This window comes from Glycine soja, chromosome 9, assembly GCF_004193775.1.
Source record: "Glycine soja cultivar W05 chromosome 9, ASM419377v2, whole genome shotgun sequence".
In the NCBI taxonomy this organism is placed as follows: Eukaryota; Viridiplantae; Streptophyta; class Magnoliopsida; order Fabales; family Fabaceae; genus Glycine; species Glycine soja.
In genome coordinates, this window is record NC_041010.1 from 29,497,133 (window position 1) to 29,517,099 (window position 19,967).

The 19,967-nt window shown below is 33.0% G+C and overlaps 2 protein-coding genes and 1 pseudogene across 2 annotated transcripts; 1 reads left to right on the top strand and 2 right to left on the bottom strand.

Annotated features, from left to right (window-relative positions):
• Nucleotides 1–297: 297 nt before the first annotated feature.
• LOC114368319 (S-type anion channel SLAH3-like) lies at nucleotides 298–7,580 on the bottom strand (the record flags this gene model as incomplete). Its single annotated transcript, XM_028325629.1, has 4 exons — nucleotides 298–833; nucleotides 1,223–1,254; nucleotides 2,476–3,246; nucleotides 7,446–7,580. Coding segments are annotated over 4 exons (1,278 nt in total), but the record flags the coding sequence as incomplete, so codon positions are not given.
• A 1,275-nt stretch (nucleotides 7,581–8,855) lies between these two features.
• Nucleotides 8,856–9,702, top strand: LOC114425906 (protein spotted leaf 11-like). Its single transcript, XM_028392885.1, has 2 exons — nucleotides 8,856–9,106; nucleotides 9,358–9,702. Exons 1-2 carry the CDS (start codon nucleotides 8,868–8,870, stop codon nucleotides 9,458–9,460), a joined length of 342 nt encoding a protein of 113 aa, XP_028248686.1. The 5' UTR covers nucleotides 8,856–8,867; the 3' UTR covers nucleotides 9,461–9,702.
• Nucleotides 9,703–10,802: 1,100 nt separating this feature from the next.
• Nucleotides 10,803–16,049, bottom strand: LOC114368320 (annotated as a pseudogene).
• Nucleotides 16,050–19,967: the final 3,918 nt, after the last annotated feature.

Below are 19,967 nucleotides of genomic sequence, written 5' to 3' on the forward strand. Positions count from 1 at the left end.
AAAGAAATTATATTATAATAGTATTCAAATTATAATTATAATTGTTAAACAAATAATAACAAATATAAATAATTAAACACTTTTTTTTGGTATTTTAACAGTTAATTACAATAATTATAAAATAAATAAATTTTTTCCACAAAACACATTCTTGAAATGAAATGAGAAACTTTAATTATAATGACTAAGCTTATAGTTAGGAATTAATATAATATAAAAATTATGATTGTACATTGTATTGATAAATTAATATATATCAGCTTATTAGTGTATAAGTAAATCATTTTAAAACATGCATGAAAATCAATGCGATCCGTGCAATTGTACAGATACCTGCTAGTTCTACAAATACATGGTCACCGGAGTTACAGTAAAAACTGCTACTTCTGTTTATGCTTAATGAATGATTATTAATTAGGCAAGCAACTCATAACATTCTTCTGTCTTTTGAAAGACACATTACTATAATATATAACAATTATCCTCTGATAGATTATGGTGAATCCTCTGTGCCATTTGGTAGTGAGGTAGTAGAAGCTTCTAAATCAATTTTATCCGATGAGTTCACAAACTTCAAGTAATTTTCAATCTCTACGGAGTCATGGCTTCTGTTTCCAAGACCTAGCCACTTCTTTTCTGGCCTTCTCTTTCTATGACTTATGGCAATGGCATGGTCATTGGGGAAGAGGTCTTTGAAGACGAAGGCATGCAATATAGTTGATACAAGCATTACTGCTACTATGAGTGTGGAGACGAGACTCAGTATAACACACAGCGTCTTTGTAACTGTATTTGTCACCTCATTTGCGTATCTTACTGTTGCAGATGCTGCACTAGCCATTGGAAATGTATAGGCCCACCATGCAAGCGAGAATCAGTACAATATATAACATCCAAATTATTTTGTCAGAAAAATTCAATAGTACTCTCTATGTTTTTATATATAAACATAAAAAAATGATTAATTTAGTTGATAGTAACATTTTTATCTTAAATTTATATTTATTTTTAAAATTATTATTGTCATTAATCTTCTAAGGATTTATTAATATATTTTTTCTTTGTTTGAATGAAAAACATTTCTAATCTAAAGATAATTAATACAAAGAATAATATAGATTAAATATTATAAAAAATAAATATGATTTTAAATTTAAATCTTATAAATAAAAATAGAGAGTATAAAATAAACAATATAAGATAAACAGGAGATGTAACATACGTGAATCCTCTGAAAAAATTGATCCGGACTGCCTGCAAAAGCATATGATACTACTAATTAGTAATTTGGATATCAGAAATCTCTATTTATTAAGAAAGCATGTGAAATTATAGAAGCCTTGTTGACTTATTTAGAAATGAGTAAATAATTTATGCATTTAGTGTATAAGATTTTCATTCCATCACAAATTATTATTTATAATAAATTTTTTGATTTATATAACAAAATTACGTAAAAATTCATCTCAATAATAATTTTAATTAATTAATAGTATTTTTTTGCAATGATAGTACATAGATATTAAAGTCTTTAAAAGTTTGTCTTAATTATTATTATTATTATTATTATTATTATTATTATTATATGTTGCATTTTTCTTTTAAAATAATTCACGTTCATCATTTATTTTTATGTACAAAACTACAAATAGTTCAATCAGCACCTTTAGAATAACAAAGGGTGTAACAGTAGGGTTCGAAAACGATATTAATGTTAAATCAACTAACCTAGACTTTTTTGTATAAATATTATTTCCAGGGATCGATCTATATGTACATGTGAGAGTCGACAAACGCATCCTCTTGTATTAATAAAATCACATATATTTATTATAAAATTAAATATTTTGCATTTCTTAATTTTATATATTTAAATCCCGTAACTTGTTTTTATGTGAGGACATAAATAAATACACCTTTATTTATAACTATTATAAAGAAATTAACATCATTTGGTGTCTATTTTTTTTTAACATTTTTATCCTTAATTATTAGAAAACATTACACCATTTATTTCCAAGTCCATGAATAAAGTGCCTATTTTGCAGTAATCTTAAACCTTTATATATATATATATATATAATATTTAATCCAGCATGTTAAATTTATCAATTATTTATTATTTTTTTATAAAATTATCATTCATTTCTCTTTTCATTTAATTACTTTTCATCAAAGAGTAACCAATGTCTAAAAATATAATAATTTAATTAACTAAAAATTTTATAAGATAAAAATAATTAATGCACTATACTTTTATAAGATGGTCTTATAAAATATGCAAACAATAAAGTGAAAATGGTTTTATATATAAAGACAAAGGTAACATATTATTAGATTAAATTTTCTAAACAAATAGCCTCCCACTTACCTCGGATCTAGATCCGGCGCTGATTATTTCTAACTTTATAATTACTCAATATATACACTTCTATTTCAAATAAAGAATGATGTAAAAGAAAAAGAAAAACTTACCAACGACAAATAAAGGAAGAGGCCAATGAAATAGGCAATCCGTGACCCATAATCAAAAGAACCCTGAATGGTTGCCCATGCCATGGAAGCAACAATAGGTGGTGCAACAAACATAAAGAACACAGGATGGAGGTCTTTTGGGAGGGTCTCATTTGTTGGAAGTCTCTGGTAGAGAGTTATGAACACGACTACGTAGTGGGCCAGCCCAATAGCAAAGAAGAAAATGGGCCCTTCTTTGAGGCCCATAGAAGCCCCAAGTAATGCCCTCACAAAATTTCCAACAACTGATAAATAGTTTGTAGGATTGGCCACCTTTGAGAGCCTCCTTGAGCCCCCAGACATCCACTGTCCATAGATCTTAAGTTCAAGACACAATATTGGTGTCATTAGAATGTACCAAAGAGCATTGGGCAAGTCTTTGATCACTGATGGTGGAACCCCTTGGGCCAAGAACAAGAGAGCTATCCATGGTGCAAAGAAGTAGTTAACACGGATTGGATGGTAGTACTCACGAAGAGTTGCTTCAAAGTAGAGGATGATTTTCAGAAGATAGGTGGTGAAAACTGCGATAATAAGAGCAATGGATATGAACCAGAATATTAAGTTGATTTTGAGGCTTATGTTAAGAAACTTAGTGGAAGGAGATGTGGCAATTGCTTTCCATAGAATTGTTTGGCTGCCAACTCCAAGGCAAATACCAAAAGATGAAATAGGGAACCGAAGAATAAATGGCCATTGCCTGTCCTGTGGAAGCACCGTCTCTTCTGAAGCCTGTTGGAGTAGAAAAATAAATTTTTACAAATTATATAATCTTCAATAAGCAAAAGCAACATGTTGTGTATGACTACAAGGGTGATAATGTAAATTTGTATCATGGTTTTTTTCTTTATGAACTGATATAATCCTATTTGTCATATCAATAATAGAAATAATCACTCTGATCCTGAAGACATAGTTACAATTGTCGAACTTGTTAAATCTCGTATTTGTGTGTGCGCGTGCAATTACTCTGTTTTAGAATTTCGATTGATATTGCTAACACAACCATTGATGAGGACATGACCAAGAGCAAGGGCAAGGATCCACTTGAAGGACTTGGAGGACCTATGACAAGGGCTAGAGCAAGGAAAGCCAAGGAAGCTCTTCAACAAATGCTGTCCATACTATTTGAATACAAGCCCAAGTTTCAAGGAGAAAAGTCCAAGGTTGTGAGTTGTATCATGGCCCAAATGGAGGGGGACTAAATGACACCACTTTGTTTCAATTTTAGAGTGTTTAGTTTGTCTAAATAATGACCCAATCCTTGTAAAGTTGGCTGACCAAAAATATGTTTTGGGTTAATCAACTAAAAGGGCTTTAGTTAGGTTTAGTTCAAGTTGTAATAAGGGCCCAATTGGCAACCTAGGCATCAGCCTTTTGGGAGACCAAATGGTGGCTGACTTGTTGGCTGTTGGGGGTGACTTTTGGTTGCCACAATTTCAGTTACACTCAGCCATTAAGTTTTTTTTTTTAATTTCCTAGGTTAATGGCATTAAGTTATTTTAATTCTAGGTTAGTGGGTCATTACTAAAATTTGCTGTAAAGCTTCTATATAAGCTGAACCATTTTATCAATAAACACAAGTTGAGTTTTATTCAGAAAATTAGAGTTTATCTCTTTTATCTTAGTGAGAGTGATTCTCCTAAATTCTTGAGTGATTCAAGAACACCCTGGCTGTGTCAAAGGACTTTTACAACCTTTGTGTGTTGCCCTCACTGGAAAGAGTGATTCTTTCCTTCCTTTCATCTTCACCCTTGTTCTTTTAAACCACAATTCCAGAAAATCCACCTCTGCCCAGAATTATCTCGTGGCCATAACTCCCATTTTACGTACTCAAATTAAGTGATTCTTGAGCCTAAATTGACTTTCAAAACGAGACCTTTCACCTCGTTTTGGAATCACCTCATTTGGAGCCCTGTAGCTTCCGTTATTGCCATTTCTATATTTCTGTCCATCCACCACTTAACCTACATTTTACCATCCCATTCATCCATTTTATGCCAAGAACCACCTTATTAAGACCCACGAAATTAACCACCTTATTTTCCATCCTTTCCTTAATCAATTTCCGCATTTTCCATCAAGGTTTAATCCTAGACGATCCTAAGTCAGCCCTTGTGTCATGAGGGTTCATATCAACCATACTATGAAATTATTTGGAAGAGGAAAACAAAAGTCAATAAAATTAGGATGTTCAATAAGTAAATGTTGTGTTTGATGCAAATGAAACATGTCTACCAAAAGCTTGTTAGTTCAAATTGCATGACATTTGAATTGATAGAAAGAAGGTATGCACATACCCTGAGAGTTTCTAACTCTGGACCTTCCAATGCATCGTAATACCGATGAATAGGTAAAGGCCTATCAGTGCTCCTGGAGATGTTGTTACCATCTTGTGGAGTTTCTCTTTGTCACTTTCTTCGTAGAATTAATAGTTTTCTGTTTAAACTCCCAGACCATGTTTTGAAAGAGTCAAACCTCTTGTCCTTGAATGCTTTGATTTCAGGATGGTTGTTTGTTTCATCTCCATTCTCTGCCTCTTGGTGCTTATGGTCATGGCTTTCTGGCATTGGTTGAGAGTAACATTTTGATGGCTGTGGATGGCTAGAGCTAGCAGTTCCAGATTGAGAAGAGGAAATGGGAATACCATCTGTAATTGTGTCCAGTGGTTGAAGCTGAGCTTCTTCAGAACAAAGTGGCATGCTGATAGAAATAGATAACTTCCTTTGATGATGGATGACTGCAGATTCATCATGTTGTCTTTCTGGTGAGATTGCTTCATTTCCCTATTGCAAACATGGGAACAGTTTGATTTTACTAATCTCTTGAAATATAAACATATAAATAGCAATTGTAATAAATTGCTTCGAATTTAAAATAATATAGAGTTGTAGACACTCTAAATCCTACATGCCATAAATTAAAAGGAACTCAATTTTGTAGGTGAAGTACTAAAAAAGTGTTAGGGAACTAGTATCGGAAGCTAGAATTCGAGGTCTAGCACCTCCAGAATTAAGGAAGAAGCAGAGCACACACAAAGAGGAAGAAGCTTGTAATTTTTCTTATTGCCTTTGCTTGTTATTACATGGTTTTTATAGAATTCCTAATATGGAATAATCCTAGGAATATTACAATAACCGTTTTATTGATAAGAATTGCTCAGCAAGATCACAATTCCAAGCAAGGCGATCTGGGAAAGGATTTGCAGAAGCTTCTGTTTTGGCAGGATTCTTCAAACGAAGTCGTGAAGGTAAGTGGGCCTCTTCACCTTACGTTTGGGCTTTACTTCGTTATGCACCCCCTGTTTTGTAATTCCCACCTCCGAGCTCATCTAAGAGCTCATCTATTGTGGGAATTGGGAACTGGTCTTGGACCATGACAGCATTGAGGGCCCTGTAGTCCATACAGAACCTTCAGCTCCCATCATGTTTCCTTACAAGGAGGACGAGTGAGGAGAAAGGGCTTGTACTAGGTTGGATCAGTCCTTTTTGAAGCATGAGGTTGACCTGGTGTTCAATCTCATTTTTCTAATAATGGGGATATCAGTAGAGGCGCATATTCACGGGTTCTGATTAGGGTAGTAAGTGTATGTGATGATCGGTTTCTCGAGCTGGTGGAAGGCCCTGAGGCTATTGGAACAAGGCTGAGAATTGGTCTAGTAAGTGTTGTATGGGTTGGGGTAATGGTGGTGAGCTCGTGGGTGATGTGTTTTCAGTGAGGATGGCTATATGAAAGTAAGTGACAGGTTCGTGTGTCTGGTGAAGACGACGAAGCTGATGATGGTTCAAAAGGCCCAATTGAGCTTCACTTTCCCCTTTTAATTGGACCAAGCGGTGCTGATAGAAAAATTGCATGCTTAAGGAATTATAGTCCACGAGAATGGGGCCCAATGTTTTGAGCCATTGCACACCCAACACGATGTTGGCTCCGACAATAGGTAGAACATAAAGATGCACCAAGAATTCAATGTTCTGAATTGAAATAGGAATAGCTTCACAGATTGTAGTGCATTTCAGGTGATGACCGTTGCCCACCATAACTCGCAGTGGCGGTGTGGAACGGCAAGGTAGTCCCAATTGAGAGACCAGTGGCTGCTGAACGAAGTTATGGGTGCTTCCTCCGTCAACGAGGAACACCAGAGGATGAGCTCGTATGATACCTTCAAAACACAGCATTTCGGGAGCAAGCATATGATACCTTTTGAAAATTAAAATGAAAATTTCAAGGACTAAAACATCTACTTATTAATTATAAATTATAAAGACTTTAAAGAATAAATTTAAAAATTATAATAACTAAATCAGTAATTAAACCTATTTTTTTTTCATAGAAACTATGTCCCTCGTAGGTACAAAAATCCAAAAGGCATTGCGAAATATGTAGGCCCTAGGCAGTCATATACAAAATAAATTTTTCTCTAATAGAGAAGCCTCCCCTCTTCATGAAAGGTACTGGGCTATGTTTGGTTTTCCGTTCGAAGTGCTTCAAATTCAGTTCGGAGAGTAAATTCAGTTTGTTTGGTTACACTCCATAGTACGTTTACATATTAAAAATTTGCATAAACTCAGTTTGTAAAATTTCAATCCCTTCCATCTTCTCTGAAGCTGTTAACATTAGTCTATTTTGGATGAAGCCATAAATGCAACACTGCCCAGCTATTAATTCAATTCAATTCCTATTGGTCATGGATTCATATTCCACGTGATAGGGCCATCACTGAATTATGGTGACATGAAAATCATACAAGTCTTTGAAGAAAAGAAATCAAAGGCTAATGCAACCTCAAAAATTCCAACACTATACACAATGCATACTTCAAGTTTGTACTACTACAACTATATGTACATAGTACATAGCTGGATGATGAGGAAGTTCATTGTGCATGGGAAGGAAACACAAGAATTAAAAGAAAAAGGAACAAGAGTCATAACCTTAAAGCCTTTTTCTCTTATCTGCCAGAGGACTGGTTGTAGAAAGCTTGGACACGCTTTGTTAGTTGATGAGCAAAAAGATAGAACTTGAATATGAACAAAACTATAGAATTTGAATATGAACAAAATTAGAATTCACGAGACAAAATGCACCACATGCTTAAAACAAATGACGGTGGTCCAAGATATGGCCTAAAGTCCATAGGATCGGGAAGATGATATATATATATATATATATATATATATATATATATATATATATATATATATATATATATTAAGGCTTTGGTAGGGCAAATGTACTTTGCAGCCGTAACCTTGAAAGGTTGGGTCCTCATTTTTTATAATCATAGCTATTCATTTGATTGAAAATGACGAATCCAAGGAAAAGGGAAAAGAACCATTAAATATTATTGTAGGACAGGTAAGAAGGTATATTAACTTTGGAATTACTTCAAATCATTAATTAATTGCCCGAGTTATCATTTTCTGGATGAACAACAGTGTTTGACAAGATATATAAAAAGATATTAAGTGGTGCATTCCAGGGTGCATGGTGAACGACGATGATAATATTGTTAAAAAGAGAAATCCTAGCACATTTTAATTTGAAACGCACTTTTTTAAATGTGTTTTTGAGTTCAAAATTATCGTTGTGACACTTAATATGTAGAGAAACTAGCATCACTTCATGTGTTTTCAATAAATTGTGTTAAAGATTATTTTTATAGTATTGGTTGTAAAATGTATATCTATAAATTTATAAGTTATAAGTGAGCCAACATATATGTATGTATACATGTAATAATTTACTTGTGAATTAGACAATAAAAAATAAAGATGTTTCTGGGTGGTTGATCATTAACAGCCTCTATCGTGAAAAGAAAAGAGTTGAAGTTCTTTTAACGTACGACCACAAAAATTTGGCACTAGATTTTCCCGTAAACTACAAACAAGTCCTTGGATGGAACAATATTGTAAACCATTAACTACATAAAATATTAGAAGACAAAAGAGTAGGGTGATATTCTCTCCCCGATTTCCCTCCCCAAACCAAAACAAGTGGACAAGAAGAAATGATGCCAAAAGTTAAAGGAATGGAGATTTTAAAACGTTGTTTCCGCGTGTTACCACTACTGCAAAAGCGCCTTTTCACGTCCTGGTATCTACATCGGTTATCAAAAACCGATGTAATACATAATGCGGTGCTATTTTCATAATTTACGCCAATTATATTATGCCGTCAACGACGGTTTTAGTGAAACCGCCTTTGATTTTAATCTTACTAAGGCGATTTTATAAAGACCATCTTAGATTCAAGTGATTCTTAATTATTTTATTTACTGAAAAATTATTTTTAATTATAAAAACTCGTGTTGGACACTGTTCCCATCTTCGTAAACCCTAAATCCCCTTTTATATATGCAGTTGGCGAAGAAGCGAGCCGACAACCTCGCTCTGATCGACGAGTCCGGAGCGGTGGCGGCTCTGATTCCGCTGCTCTGGTGCAGCGATTCGTGGACGCAGGAACACGCGGTGACGGCGTTGCTGAACCTGTCTCTTTTGGAAGAGAACAAGGCGCTTATAACGAATGCGGGTGCGGTGAAGTCGCTAATATACGTGCTGAAAAGAGGGACGAAGACTTCGAAGCAGAACGCGGTGTTAGTTTCTTGTTGATTAATCTCTCATTTTTCTCTTAATCTTTTTTTTTTTTGAAAACTTTCAGTTTTTTCATAAAAGGCTTGGTCTTGGTGTTAGTTTCTGTTGATCATTAGTCTCTTTTATTTTTCTCATTTTTTTTTGTTTTGAAAACTTCCCGTTTTTGCAAGGAGGTGGTTCATCAAATAGGAAGCCATATTTTAAGCTGAAAATATTGCTTTAACTAATTATAATTACCTTCAATTTTTGCAAGGAGGAATGACAAAAGCATAAGAGAGACCACAAAAGAGGGCTTCATTTTGAAAGAAAAATCTTGGGAAGAAATGAGCAGGTTAATCCTTAAACAAAGAGGGTAGAGTTTTCTTCAGGTTTTTCTTCAGGTTTTTCTGAATAAATTTGTAAATCCTGGAAGGTATCGATTATTGTCTGTATGTTGGTTTCATCTAACAAAGTTGTTGGGTATTGCAACGGTTTCTAATTCTATTTAGTTGTTCATAAGTTCTCGAGGGAGTTGTGTCGTATTGTAAATTTTCTGATGGAATGATGGAACAAAGACAGCTGATAATATTTCTTTCTCAAATTGAAGAAATTCAAGCATATAATGGCCATTATCCCGGATAACTTTTATTTTGTCTTTTGATTTTAGATATACTTTTAAGATGCAAGTATATAAGAAAGATAAAGAGTAAAAGATACAAATAATTATATACAATCACATAAGATGCCAACTATTAGATTTCCAAATAATGAAAGCGTAGATTTTATGGAATGAGCTATTAGCAAATAGCAAGCATATTAAAAGATGGAGAAAGTTTGAAGTAAGCTAGCTCCAGCAGCCAAAGTCAAAGGATTAGCACGATTTTGATTTTCACATTCAGTCCTTAATCTTATGAGTACTGCAAATACACGGCTGCAATTGTTGCTAAATTTGAATTGCAGGGGTTTTAGGTTTGAATCTTAGGATTTTTATCTATAACGGAAGACATGTTTTAGCACGAAATTGAAGGTCTCTTTTATAGTGTCTCTCAAATTCACTTCAAGGTGTTGGAATTTTCTATTCCAATAATTAATGTGGACTAATATTATAAGACAATTATATTAGTTATTTATCATTAGTGTGTTTTATTTTATGTGATCAAATTAAGTGAGCAGATATCAGTATTGCCTCATTAGGGGATAATGAGAACCTTATTAGGTTAACACACTATAAGAAGACTATGGTCCCCAATATACCGAGCCGTCACATATAGTTTCTTTTCTCCCAATTTGAAGAGAAAACAAAGGTCGCATAAGGAAGATGTGATTTGGTTGAGAAAGGTCATTCAACCAATTGTTCGTGACCGCACTGCGTGTTGATCAAGCTCTATGGAACCAAGTAATCCTTAAAACCTATTGATAAATATGTTTTGATGCTCATTTGGTATTTTATAAGGTTTATTAAAAATTCCAACACAAGGTCCCTTCCTAATCACAATTTTTCATCTACAATCATATATAGAACTCAAGATCACTTTAAAAATGCGAGATTTATTTATATTTTTATTTATTTATTTATTGCTATTTATTTCCATTTTTATTATACATGTCAGCAGCGACGGATCCAGACAATAAATATCAGTGTGGCTAAAATATAAAAGAAATTATAGACTAAAATATATTGAAAATAAGAAATAATGTTGTTTAATTAAGGAAATGTATTTACAATAAAAATCGTCTACTATCCATTTTTTGAAAATGAGCTAAAATAACATCATTGTTGATTGTTCCAAGAACATCTCTTTCTATAAAAGTTACAAGACGATTATTTAACCATTGATCATCCATTTTGTTACATAGCTGACTCTTCATAAACTTCATAGCTGAAAAAACACGTTTCACACTTGCAGTTGCTACCGGCAAGACTAAAGCCAACTTCAGAAGCCTATAAACTATATCAAATGTGTTGCACTTTTTTGTTTTCACAAGCTTTGCACAAAGGTCTGAAAGTCTTTTTAACTTTGCAAATTTTGGATCACATCAAACATTTCTAACATAATTATGAAGCTGATGTCGCACCACCACTTCCGGCACATCTACAAAATCATTAGGATAAAGTTCAATCATCCTCAACAATTTTTTCACATCAAAAGCTTCAAATGATGATGAGGGACTCAAACATGAAACACATTGTAAAAGTTCAATATTATCTTCATCAAACCTATCATTGAGCTCATGCAACTGCAAATCTAAAACACTAAATAAATAATCATGCTTATAATGATGCAAATCAGAAACACTAGAAGTGGTAGCATGTCGTCTAGATTTCTTCCCTTGCACATACAGTGCATCCAAATCAGACACATCAATATTATGCTTATTGCAAATTTCCATAACCTTAGATATAAGTTCTTCCCATCCATCATTCCTCATTTCTTGTAATTCTTCTTTGGTGGCTTTGACAAGTGATAAAGCATTCAAAAGATCTTGATCACGCTTTTGTAGCACTACACTTAAATCATTTGTAAATCCTAAAATCTCAACCATCAGGTATAACATGAAAATAAAATCAAAGGACTGAAGCACATCTAGCAAAAGCATAGTTTCACCATATTTTTCAAATGACGTATCTTTCCTGACTTCTTCAAGTACCTCAATAATGACATCATATATAATCATCAAACTAGTGAAAGTCCTAAAGTGGGAACCCCAACGAGTGTCACCCGCTTTAGTAATAGATGATTCTTGATTTAATCCACTATCAGTCTCTATCTGACCCTCTTCAATCAATTTAGCAAATTGAGATACTTGTTTGTCCCGAAGCAATTCTTGTCTCTATCCTTTTGAATCGTAGGAGCATTCATAAAGTTATTACCCGAAGCACAACCTATTACATTAGCTATCTCTGGGTTATATATTTATTTCATTAAAATTTTATTATAATACTATATGTTTATTATTTTAATATCATAACTTAGTGCTGATTTATAACTACGAACATGTAGCCTTTGTAAAAAAAACAAACTAAGAACGTGTAATTATAAAAAAAAATGTTATTTTTAACATTATATTATTTAACATTAGTAAATATTTAATATTTAAACAAAAATAATAAGTATAAAAAATTATCTTAAAAATTAAAACTAATGATTTTTGTTATAATTACATGTTCTTTAGGTTATTTTTTTATTTATCAATTAGCATAATAGTTAATTTTACTAAATATCTTTAATTTAATAAACTAACTTAAAAAGTTTTAAGTTAAAATTATAATTTCAAAAATTCTAGTGTGGCTATAGCCACACTCTGCCTCAACGTGCGCCCGCCCCTACATGTCAGGGGAAAAAGGATTGGATTATTTGTTCGACTTGAAATAAAAGAGTCAATAGTTTAATTTAGGTATAATTTTTAAAATAATAATTAAGAAAAAGTCAATAATTTTCAATTATATGTAATCTATAATTTTATGATAGTAAAATAAAAAATTATATTATACTAAATGAAATTTCAAACACGGTCACATCAGTTAGTGCATATTTGTTTAAGCGTTAGAACATCCATTGAGCGATGTTTCATGCTTTCCTATGTACCAAACTAGTTTAGTATCCTTGCATACGCTCGGGTAAGCCGTGAAAATTGACAGTATAATTAGATTCGTGTGACTATAACACTCGACAATATTATGAAATATTTAATTGGAAACTAAGTAAATGAGAACAAAAATGAATATGACTCAAAAAATTTATGATCAACACGTGTAAACTAAATTGAAGGTCTACCATAATAAAACAAATATTAGATAAGAAACAGTCAATTAACAAAGTCATAATGTTAGAGACATTGTTTGTAGGAAAAACACGCCCACAAAATAAAGTGTCAATTTACAAATATTTACAAAAGTCAGAATAATATTGTTCTTAATTTATAAACATGACCAAAATAAAACATAGTTAACTGTTGGATAAGGGAATTTGAAGACAATTTCCATGCCAGGTTCGAAAGATTGTGTTTCACAAAATATTTTCCATCCGGCTCCAATTTTAACTATCTTTCTCCAATGATTGTAAACAATGCGGCATTCCGGAATGTCTTTCAGATTCAAATGAGTGAACAATTTGTCTTTCATAAAATAATACATTCTACTTGGAACATCCAGATATTAATAATAACATTATGTGAGAAATAGAAGAAATTTAAAAGTTGGCAGATAAAGGTTGGCTGATTGATTAAGTAAATTACTAAGTAACTTACCAAGCTGTTGCAGGTAATTTTGTACTAATTTAGAAGCACGTTGGAAGTGGCAAAATTCGGCACTTGATGGTATAATGAGTGCCATTTTGGGAACGATTTTGGATGGCTACTGGTTTTGAATATAGTCAGCAAGAACAGACTTTGACCATAATGGGTTAACATCACTTTATGATCTCCGGTCAGTTGATAGAAATCCCTCAGCGCTGTCCACCTTGATACAATGGCTTGCCATTTATAAAATATCACAATTGTAAATTGATGATACCTTGCAGATAATAGCCTCAGAAGTCGATTATCATGTCTAAAAATGAAAAGCTACACCATTACAATGCCATAACACAAAGAGGATTTGATACAAAGTCAACTTTAACTTACACCACACCTGCTTAAGACACTAAGTATAAACATTGCATGAAGCATACATGCATTCAATGTAAAACTGAAACCTCGTGGTTGAATGATCTTGCTGCATCAAAATATTAGTTGATTTTAATTAGTCATACAACAATGATGTTTTAATTCAATGAGCAACAACAAACTCTTACACTGTCAATACAATATTGAACATAGTAATTAAAAAACATAATTATTCTTAAACTGAAACCAAGTAAATAAACCATATCTAAAGAACTCATGTTGCAAGCTTAGGATAATGAAGTTGTGACAAATTTTGTCTTCAATGAAATTGTACAAAAAGTAGATGTCATGAAGTTGTTACAACATATAATGTAGTTAATAATCATGCAATTAACTTCAAACAATCTTAATCTGATTGCTTTGGAAATGTACTAATGTCAGGACAAATGGTCATCACATACGCAACAGAGGTATAACCATCCTAATTTACTCACTTACATGAAGCTTGTCATGTTCAAAATATCACATATGCAAATTGATGATACCTTGCAGATAATAGCCTCAAAAGTTGATTATTATGACTTAAAATTAAAGGTTGCACCATTACACTGTCATACCATTTAACCACAACACAAAATCTAATACAAAGTCACACTAAACTTGAGTTACACAACATTTGCTTAAGACACTAAGTATAAACATTGCATGAAGTATAGATGCATTCAGTGTAAAACTGAAACCTCGTGGTTGATAAGCATTAATGCATCAAAATATCTGTTGAATTTACTTAGCCATACAACAATCAAGTATTTATTCAATGAGTAACACCTAACTCTTACACTATCAATACAATTTTGCACACAGTAACTAACAAACACATGTAGTCTTAAACTGGAACTGCAGTAAATAAATCATATCTAAAGAACTCATGTTGCAAGGTTAGCAAGATGAAGTTGAGGTGAATTTTGTTATGTATGAAATTATGCAAAAAGTATATGTCATGAAGCTGTTACAACTTGCAGATTTGTTAATAACCTTGCAGTTAACTACACATGATCTTAATATGATTGCTTTAGAAATGTATTCATATCATCACAATTGGTCATCATATACGCAACAGAGATATAGCCATGCTAATTTACTGGGTTACATGAAGCTTGTCATGTTCAAAATATCACATATGTAAATTGATGATACCTTGTAGATAATAGCCTCAGAAGTTGATTATCAGGACTCAAAATTAAAAGCAACACTTTACATTAGCACAAGTTTTGTCGTTAATAACCCTGCAGTTAACTACAAATTTTGTAGTACTTCCTTGAAAACCATATTGGTTGTTGTATTTAGTGGTTTTCGTTCTTTATCGTGAATAAGAATTTTCAATCCAATTTTGCTCTGAACTCTTAGGAATGCCACATAAAGCTGACCATGGCTGAAAACTGGTTGAGGAAGATATAATCCAACACACTGAAGAGATTGGCCTTGAGATTTATTGATTGTCATGGCATATGACACAATAAATGGGAACCGTATTTTAGTCATCTTGATAGGCCAAGGAGATTGAAATAGTGATAATGAAATTCGTTGAATGTAAATCAAACTTCCTACACTTTTTGCTAAAATTATTCGTGCCCCAATAACATGGTTGGCCATTCTAGAGATAATCAGCCTTGTCCTATTGCATAGGCTTTCAACTTGATCTAAATTCTGAATCAAACTTACAGGTGTGCCTGTTTTCAGCCTAATTTTATGATTAGGTATTCCTGATGTCATCAATGAATGCAAAAATTCTGGTGAAACTGATTCAAAGCATTTAGTTGTTGCAACATTTGTCATGTCAATTGAGTCACAACTAAAATATTCTTTCTCTTCACCTGGGATGATGTTTAAAATATAGTCATTAATTTGGTCTACCACCTCATTTGTTGCAGTAAGTATAACTCTGAATTTGAGAAATTCCTCATCTTTATACTTCTTCTGGATATCTGGGTAGGTATGGTTGACAATTGCTTCAATAGGATCGATGAAGTTTGTTATTAAAAGATCAGGTGGAATTTCTATCTCATAACACCCATCATCACCTTTGCCAAGTTTCCCATCACCAACATATATTAGCCATTGGGAAAAGCTCTTGATTTCTTGTGCATTTCTCAATGTGAGGTTGGATTGCAAACACATATTTTTTGTCAGCTTTAAGATAGTACAGTAGTCCCACAGGTATAAGGCATTTATAATAGCATGCACTATGTTTGATATACTTCCTCTAGGTATGATAGGAAGAATTTTCCTAAAACCACCTCCAAATACAACAACTTTTCCACCAAATGGAACATTGTCAGAATTAGACACACATGATGTCATTCAATGTTTTATCTAATGCTTCAAAACAATACCTACGAGCCATAGGAGCCTCATCCCATATAATCAACTTGGTGGCCTTTAACAATTCAGCTTGTTATGTACCTTGGTGGATATTACAGGTTGAGTTTTCTAATGCAGGCACATGAATAACAAATTTTTTATGTGCAGTTCTGTCATTTGGTAATAACAATGAGGCTATGCCACTTGAGGCAACAATTAACACAATATCACCTTTTGAACATAATGCAAAAGCTAATGTCTTCCACATAAAGGTCTTCCCAGTACCTCCATACCCATACAAGAAAAACATTCCACCAGCCTATCTGTTGACAACATTGATGATACTATCAAAGATATGTCTCTGTTCATCTATATTTGCATACAACAAAAAAAGGAATGTAGCTACTACATGAACCATCATTGTTTCTATTGTATTGATATTACATAGTCAATTAAAAAGAGCACTAGTTTTTGCTAACCTATTAGAGAAGCAAAGTATATTTCAAAATCATGTTGTAATTGAGTCTTGTCATAATTTTGTTCAGCATATATATATATATATATATATATATATATATATATATATATATATATATATATATATATATATAACCAAAATGTGACAACACCACATGTCTTGGAAAAGGCATGGTTGGATAATCCTTTAATGATTTTTTGTTGATTGTAATATCTCTTCAATCTCTAGCAATGCCAAATTCTGTAACTCTTTTGTTTCCCGCTATAAATCTTTGGACACAAAAAAGAAATTGAATTTTTAAGTTTTCAACAATAATTGTAATTGAAAAGAGAAGTCATGGTTTAATCTTTGTTACCTGGTATGTTTCTTATCCTTCTCTGATGATGAAGGATACCATCCATTAGGCACTCCCATGTTTCAGACCATACATGATTTGGTCTCTCAATGATGTTTGATAACAACATTGTTACAAACAATATCATAAGGAATTTGCCATAACCTCAATGGCATGCTTTTCTTAAAGCCTCAATATATTCCTTATCATCAACCAAGAATCCCATAACAAAGCAAGCTTCTCTAAATGTATAATATAGTTGACCATTGATTGTACAAATTTTTTCATAAGTGGTTGGTCCTTTAACCACAACCAACATCATCCTAAGATAATACAATTCTCTAGTACTTGGAGGCACTCAGTTAAGCTTTCCAATTGTATAGCCTCTTTTACGTGGCTTCCAACATCTTATTTTGCTGGTGTATGTAAATTGTTATGAATTGCAGATATGTAAGATCTTTTGCTTGTTGGGAAATGTTGTTAGCTTGCAGCCAAGAGGTAAACATGGACTCTTTAATGGTTGGCTTGGACAACAAAGCCTCAATGTCATCACCATCTTCAAATATTACTGAATTATCGCTAGGCAAATGAAAGTACAACCTTTCAACAGCAGGTGATCTCTTGTGAATCTGGAATGAAAATATTCTCCATCAAGCTTCACAAGGAGAAATATACATACCATCAAGATAGTGCTTAATCTCATCAACATTTTGTTCAGTTGTTCCATCGTCATTTTGGATAGGCACAAGAGTCGCGGTTATGTGATCATAACCTTTATTAATGTACTTGAATAAATACTTGATGGACATTAATTGATTGCACCATTCTATGTTGAGGTGAGCCTCATATTTCAACAATAGGTATGAATTGTATGGTACCACATATATATTGTCTAGTGCTATGTCATTATTGTCAATATATTTACCATCATTACACCTTCTATAAATAGGATAGCCCTCTTGGTCAACAACAGTTTCAGCTTGCCTTTTTTTTGGGAAATATCTAGAACACTTTCCATCTTTCATGCATGGCAACTTTCTGTTTGCATGACCACATGGACCATACATCATATGTTTCTTGACATACTCATAGAGTTGTGGTTGTTCAATAGGATCTGGCATCTCAACTGATATGACGCCATCAATATCTGCAGGAGATGGATACTTGCTGGCAACATCCAGAAACAACAAGATATAGGCATATGGAAAACCTCTCTTTTGGAATTCAATCATGTAAATATCTATAATTGTAAGATGGTTAGATTAACCACAACTATACACACAATGGTCAGTTTAGTACTAAAAGCATTAGGAATGAACAACTTACATGCAAGCACATTGCCTAAAACTTTTCTATCTTTTAAGTTAGACATTAGTTGTTCTAGATTGAGTTTAGAATCTCTTGTTACTATGTCTGGCCAATCCTCTGCAGTTAATTTAAGAGCTGAAATAGACCATTGAATCTCAGGCCAATACGGATTGCAAGTGAATGTTAAGAAAAAATCCAGAAATCCAACCATGCTACATATGGCCATTCCATCAAAGAACAATTGATCCATATACCTATGGCTACCAATAAAAGATGAAGGTAAGATAATACGCTTTCCATAACTGGCATGCTGATTTTCAACTGGATGTTGTGAGTTTTTCAAAGTATTATATTTAACACAACACAACTTCTTCATATGAGTTTTGATAAACAACAATCGTTATGCTTCCATCATTGTGTAACCATTAACAATAAATTGCTGAAACAATCTTCTAGACCTCGATAAAGTTTGTGTTTCACCTTTTCTAGACTACAACCTAAAACACTAGAACTCTCTAATAGTTAGCGTGTTTCTCTTCCTTTGATGAGAATCATCCATATCTCTATGTTTGATATCACTACAGTACCTATCTTCATCATAAGAAAATAATAGAGGATATTACAATCCAAGATAACTTGGATAAAGCTTGTTGATTTTTTGTAATCATTCACTTTGCTTTTCAAGTATTATGTCTCGATTGATAGGTTGACTTGCATCACCAACAATAACTGGAGCCACCTCTCAAACTATGGGCAAATTATAAATCCTTCCATCCTTCTTCTTGTTTACAAGCAATTGTAGGTTAAGATTCTCTGTCTGATAGTTATCATATCTGTCTTTTGCCATCATAAAAGACTTAGCATACACATTGTATTCATCAAGCATATCTTTTAACTTCGACACAAGTTCTGAATCAAGTATATTTTGCCTTGCACAAATACAGAAAATGTCATGAGTGATATAAACTAAATAATTGGGTCCATCATTTACCTGTGTGACAACTGAATAAAAGCAGACATATAGCCATTCAAAGCAAAAAAAAAGTCAAAAAACAAAATTTTGCTAACTGCACAAATTTTGTTTTCAATTTCATTTTCTGTATCATATATATACAACTGGGCAAATTTTAGTGGTATCCCAGGCATTGGTAATAGGCTTCCAATCAAATGACATGATTGTCCATGAATTTTGTAAATTGTTGGACCTTTTCCTTTGAGTAGATTTGTACCTATCTTGGCCCCAGGCGAGCTGAATGCAAACATAGTAGTTGTTGCAAAAGCATTGCAGGATTCTTGAGAAAAGGAAGTTGTATCCTTCCCATGCTGCAACAAAGACTATATTTGGGATTAGCTTGCTTTCTATTTTTCCTCGTCCTTTCTTGATACCACATAGCAGCTTGGCAATATGCACATGTTTCAGAAGGGTCGCCTAGATCAACATATCCTAAAAAATAAATGTTATTTAGTTTGACATAAATAACATTGTGGTTAAGCTAAAATTTCTGCATGTTGACAGTAAAACCTGTGTTAATGTCATTAGCATAATTATCAACACAATCTGATAGTTCATTCTCATAATCTAGTACACTGTCATTTATTTCTACATAACCACAAACAGTTACATGATTCTGATTATTACTTTATGTGTAATTTATTTGGTATAGTATTTCAAATTATTGTCACCTGCATTTTCAGTACTGTTATCTGAAGAGGCTTCATTAGTATGATGAAGTGGATCATTTGTGTGTTGAGGTACAAAGGAATGATCATGGATTTCATTATCTAGTAGTCCAGTAGA

Coding starts and splice junctions, on each gene's coding strand:
- LOC114425906 (XM_028392885.1), top strand. CDS start 8,868: ATGCAGTTGGCGAAGAAGCGAGCCGACAACCTCGCTCTGATCGACGAG. Junction 9,107..9,357: donor ACTTCGAAGCAGAACGCGGT/GTTAGTTTCTTG, acceptor AATTTTTGCAAG/GAGGAATGACAAAAGCATAA.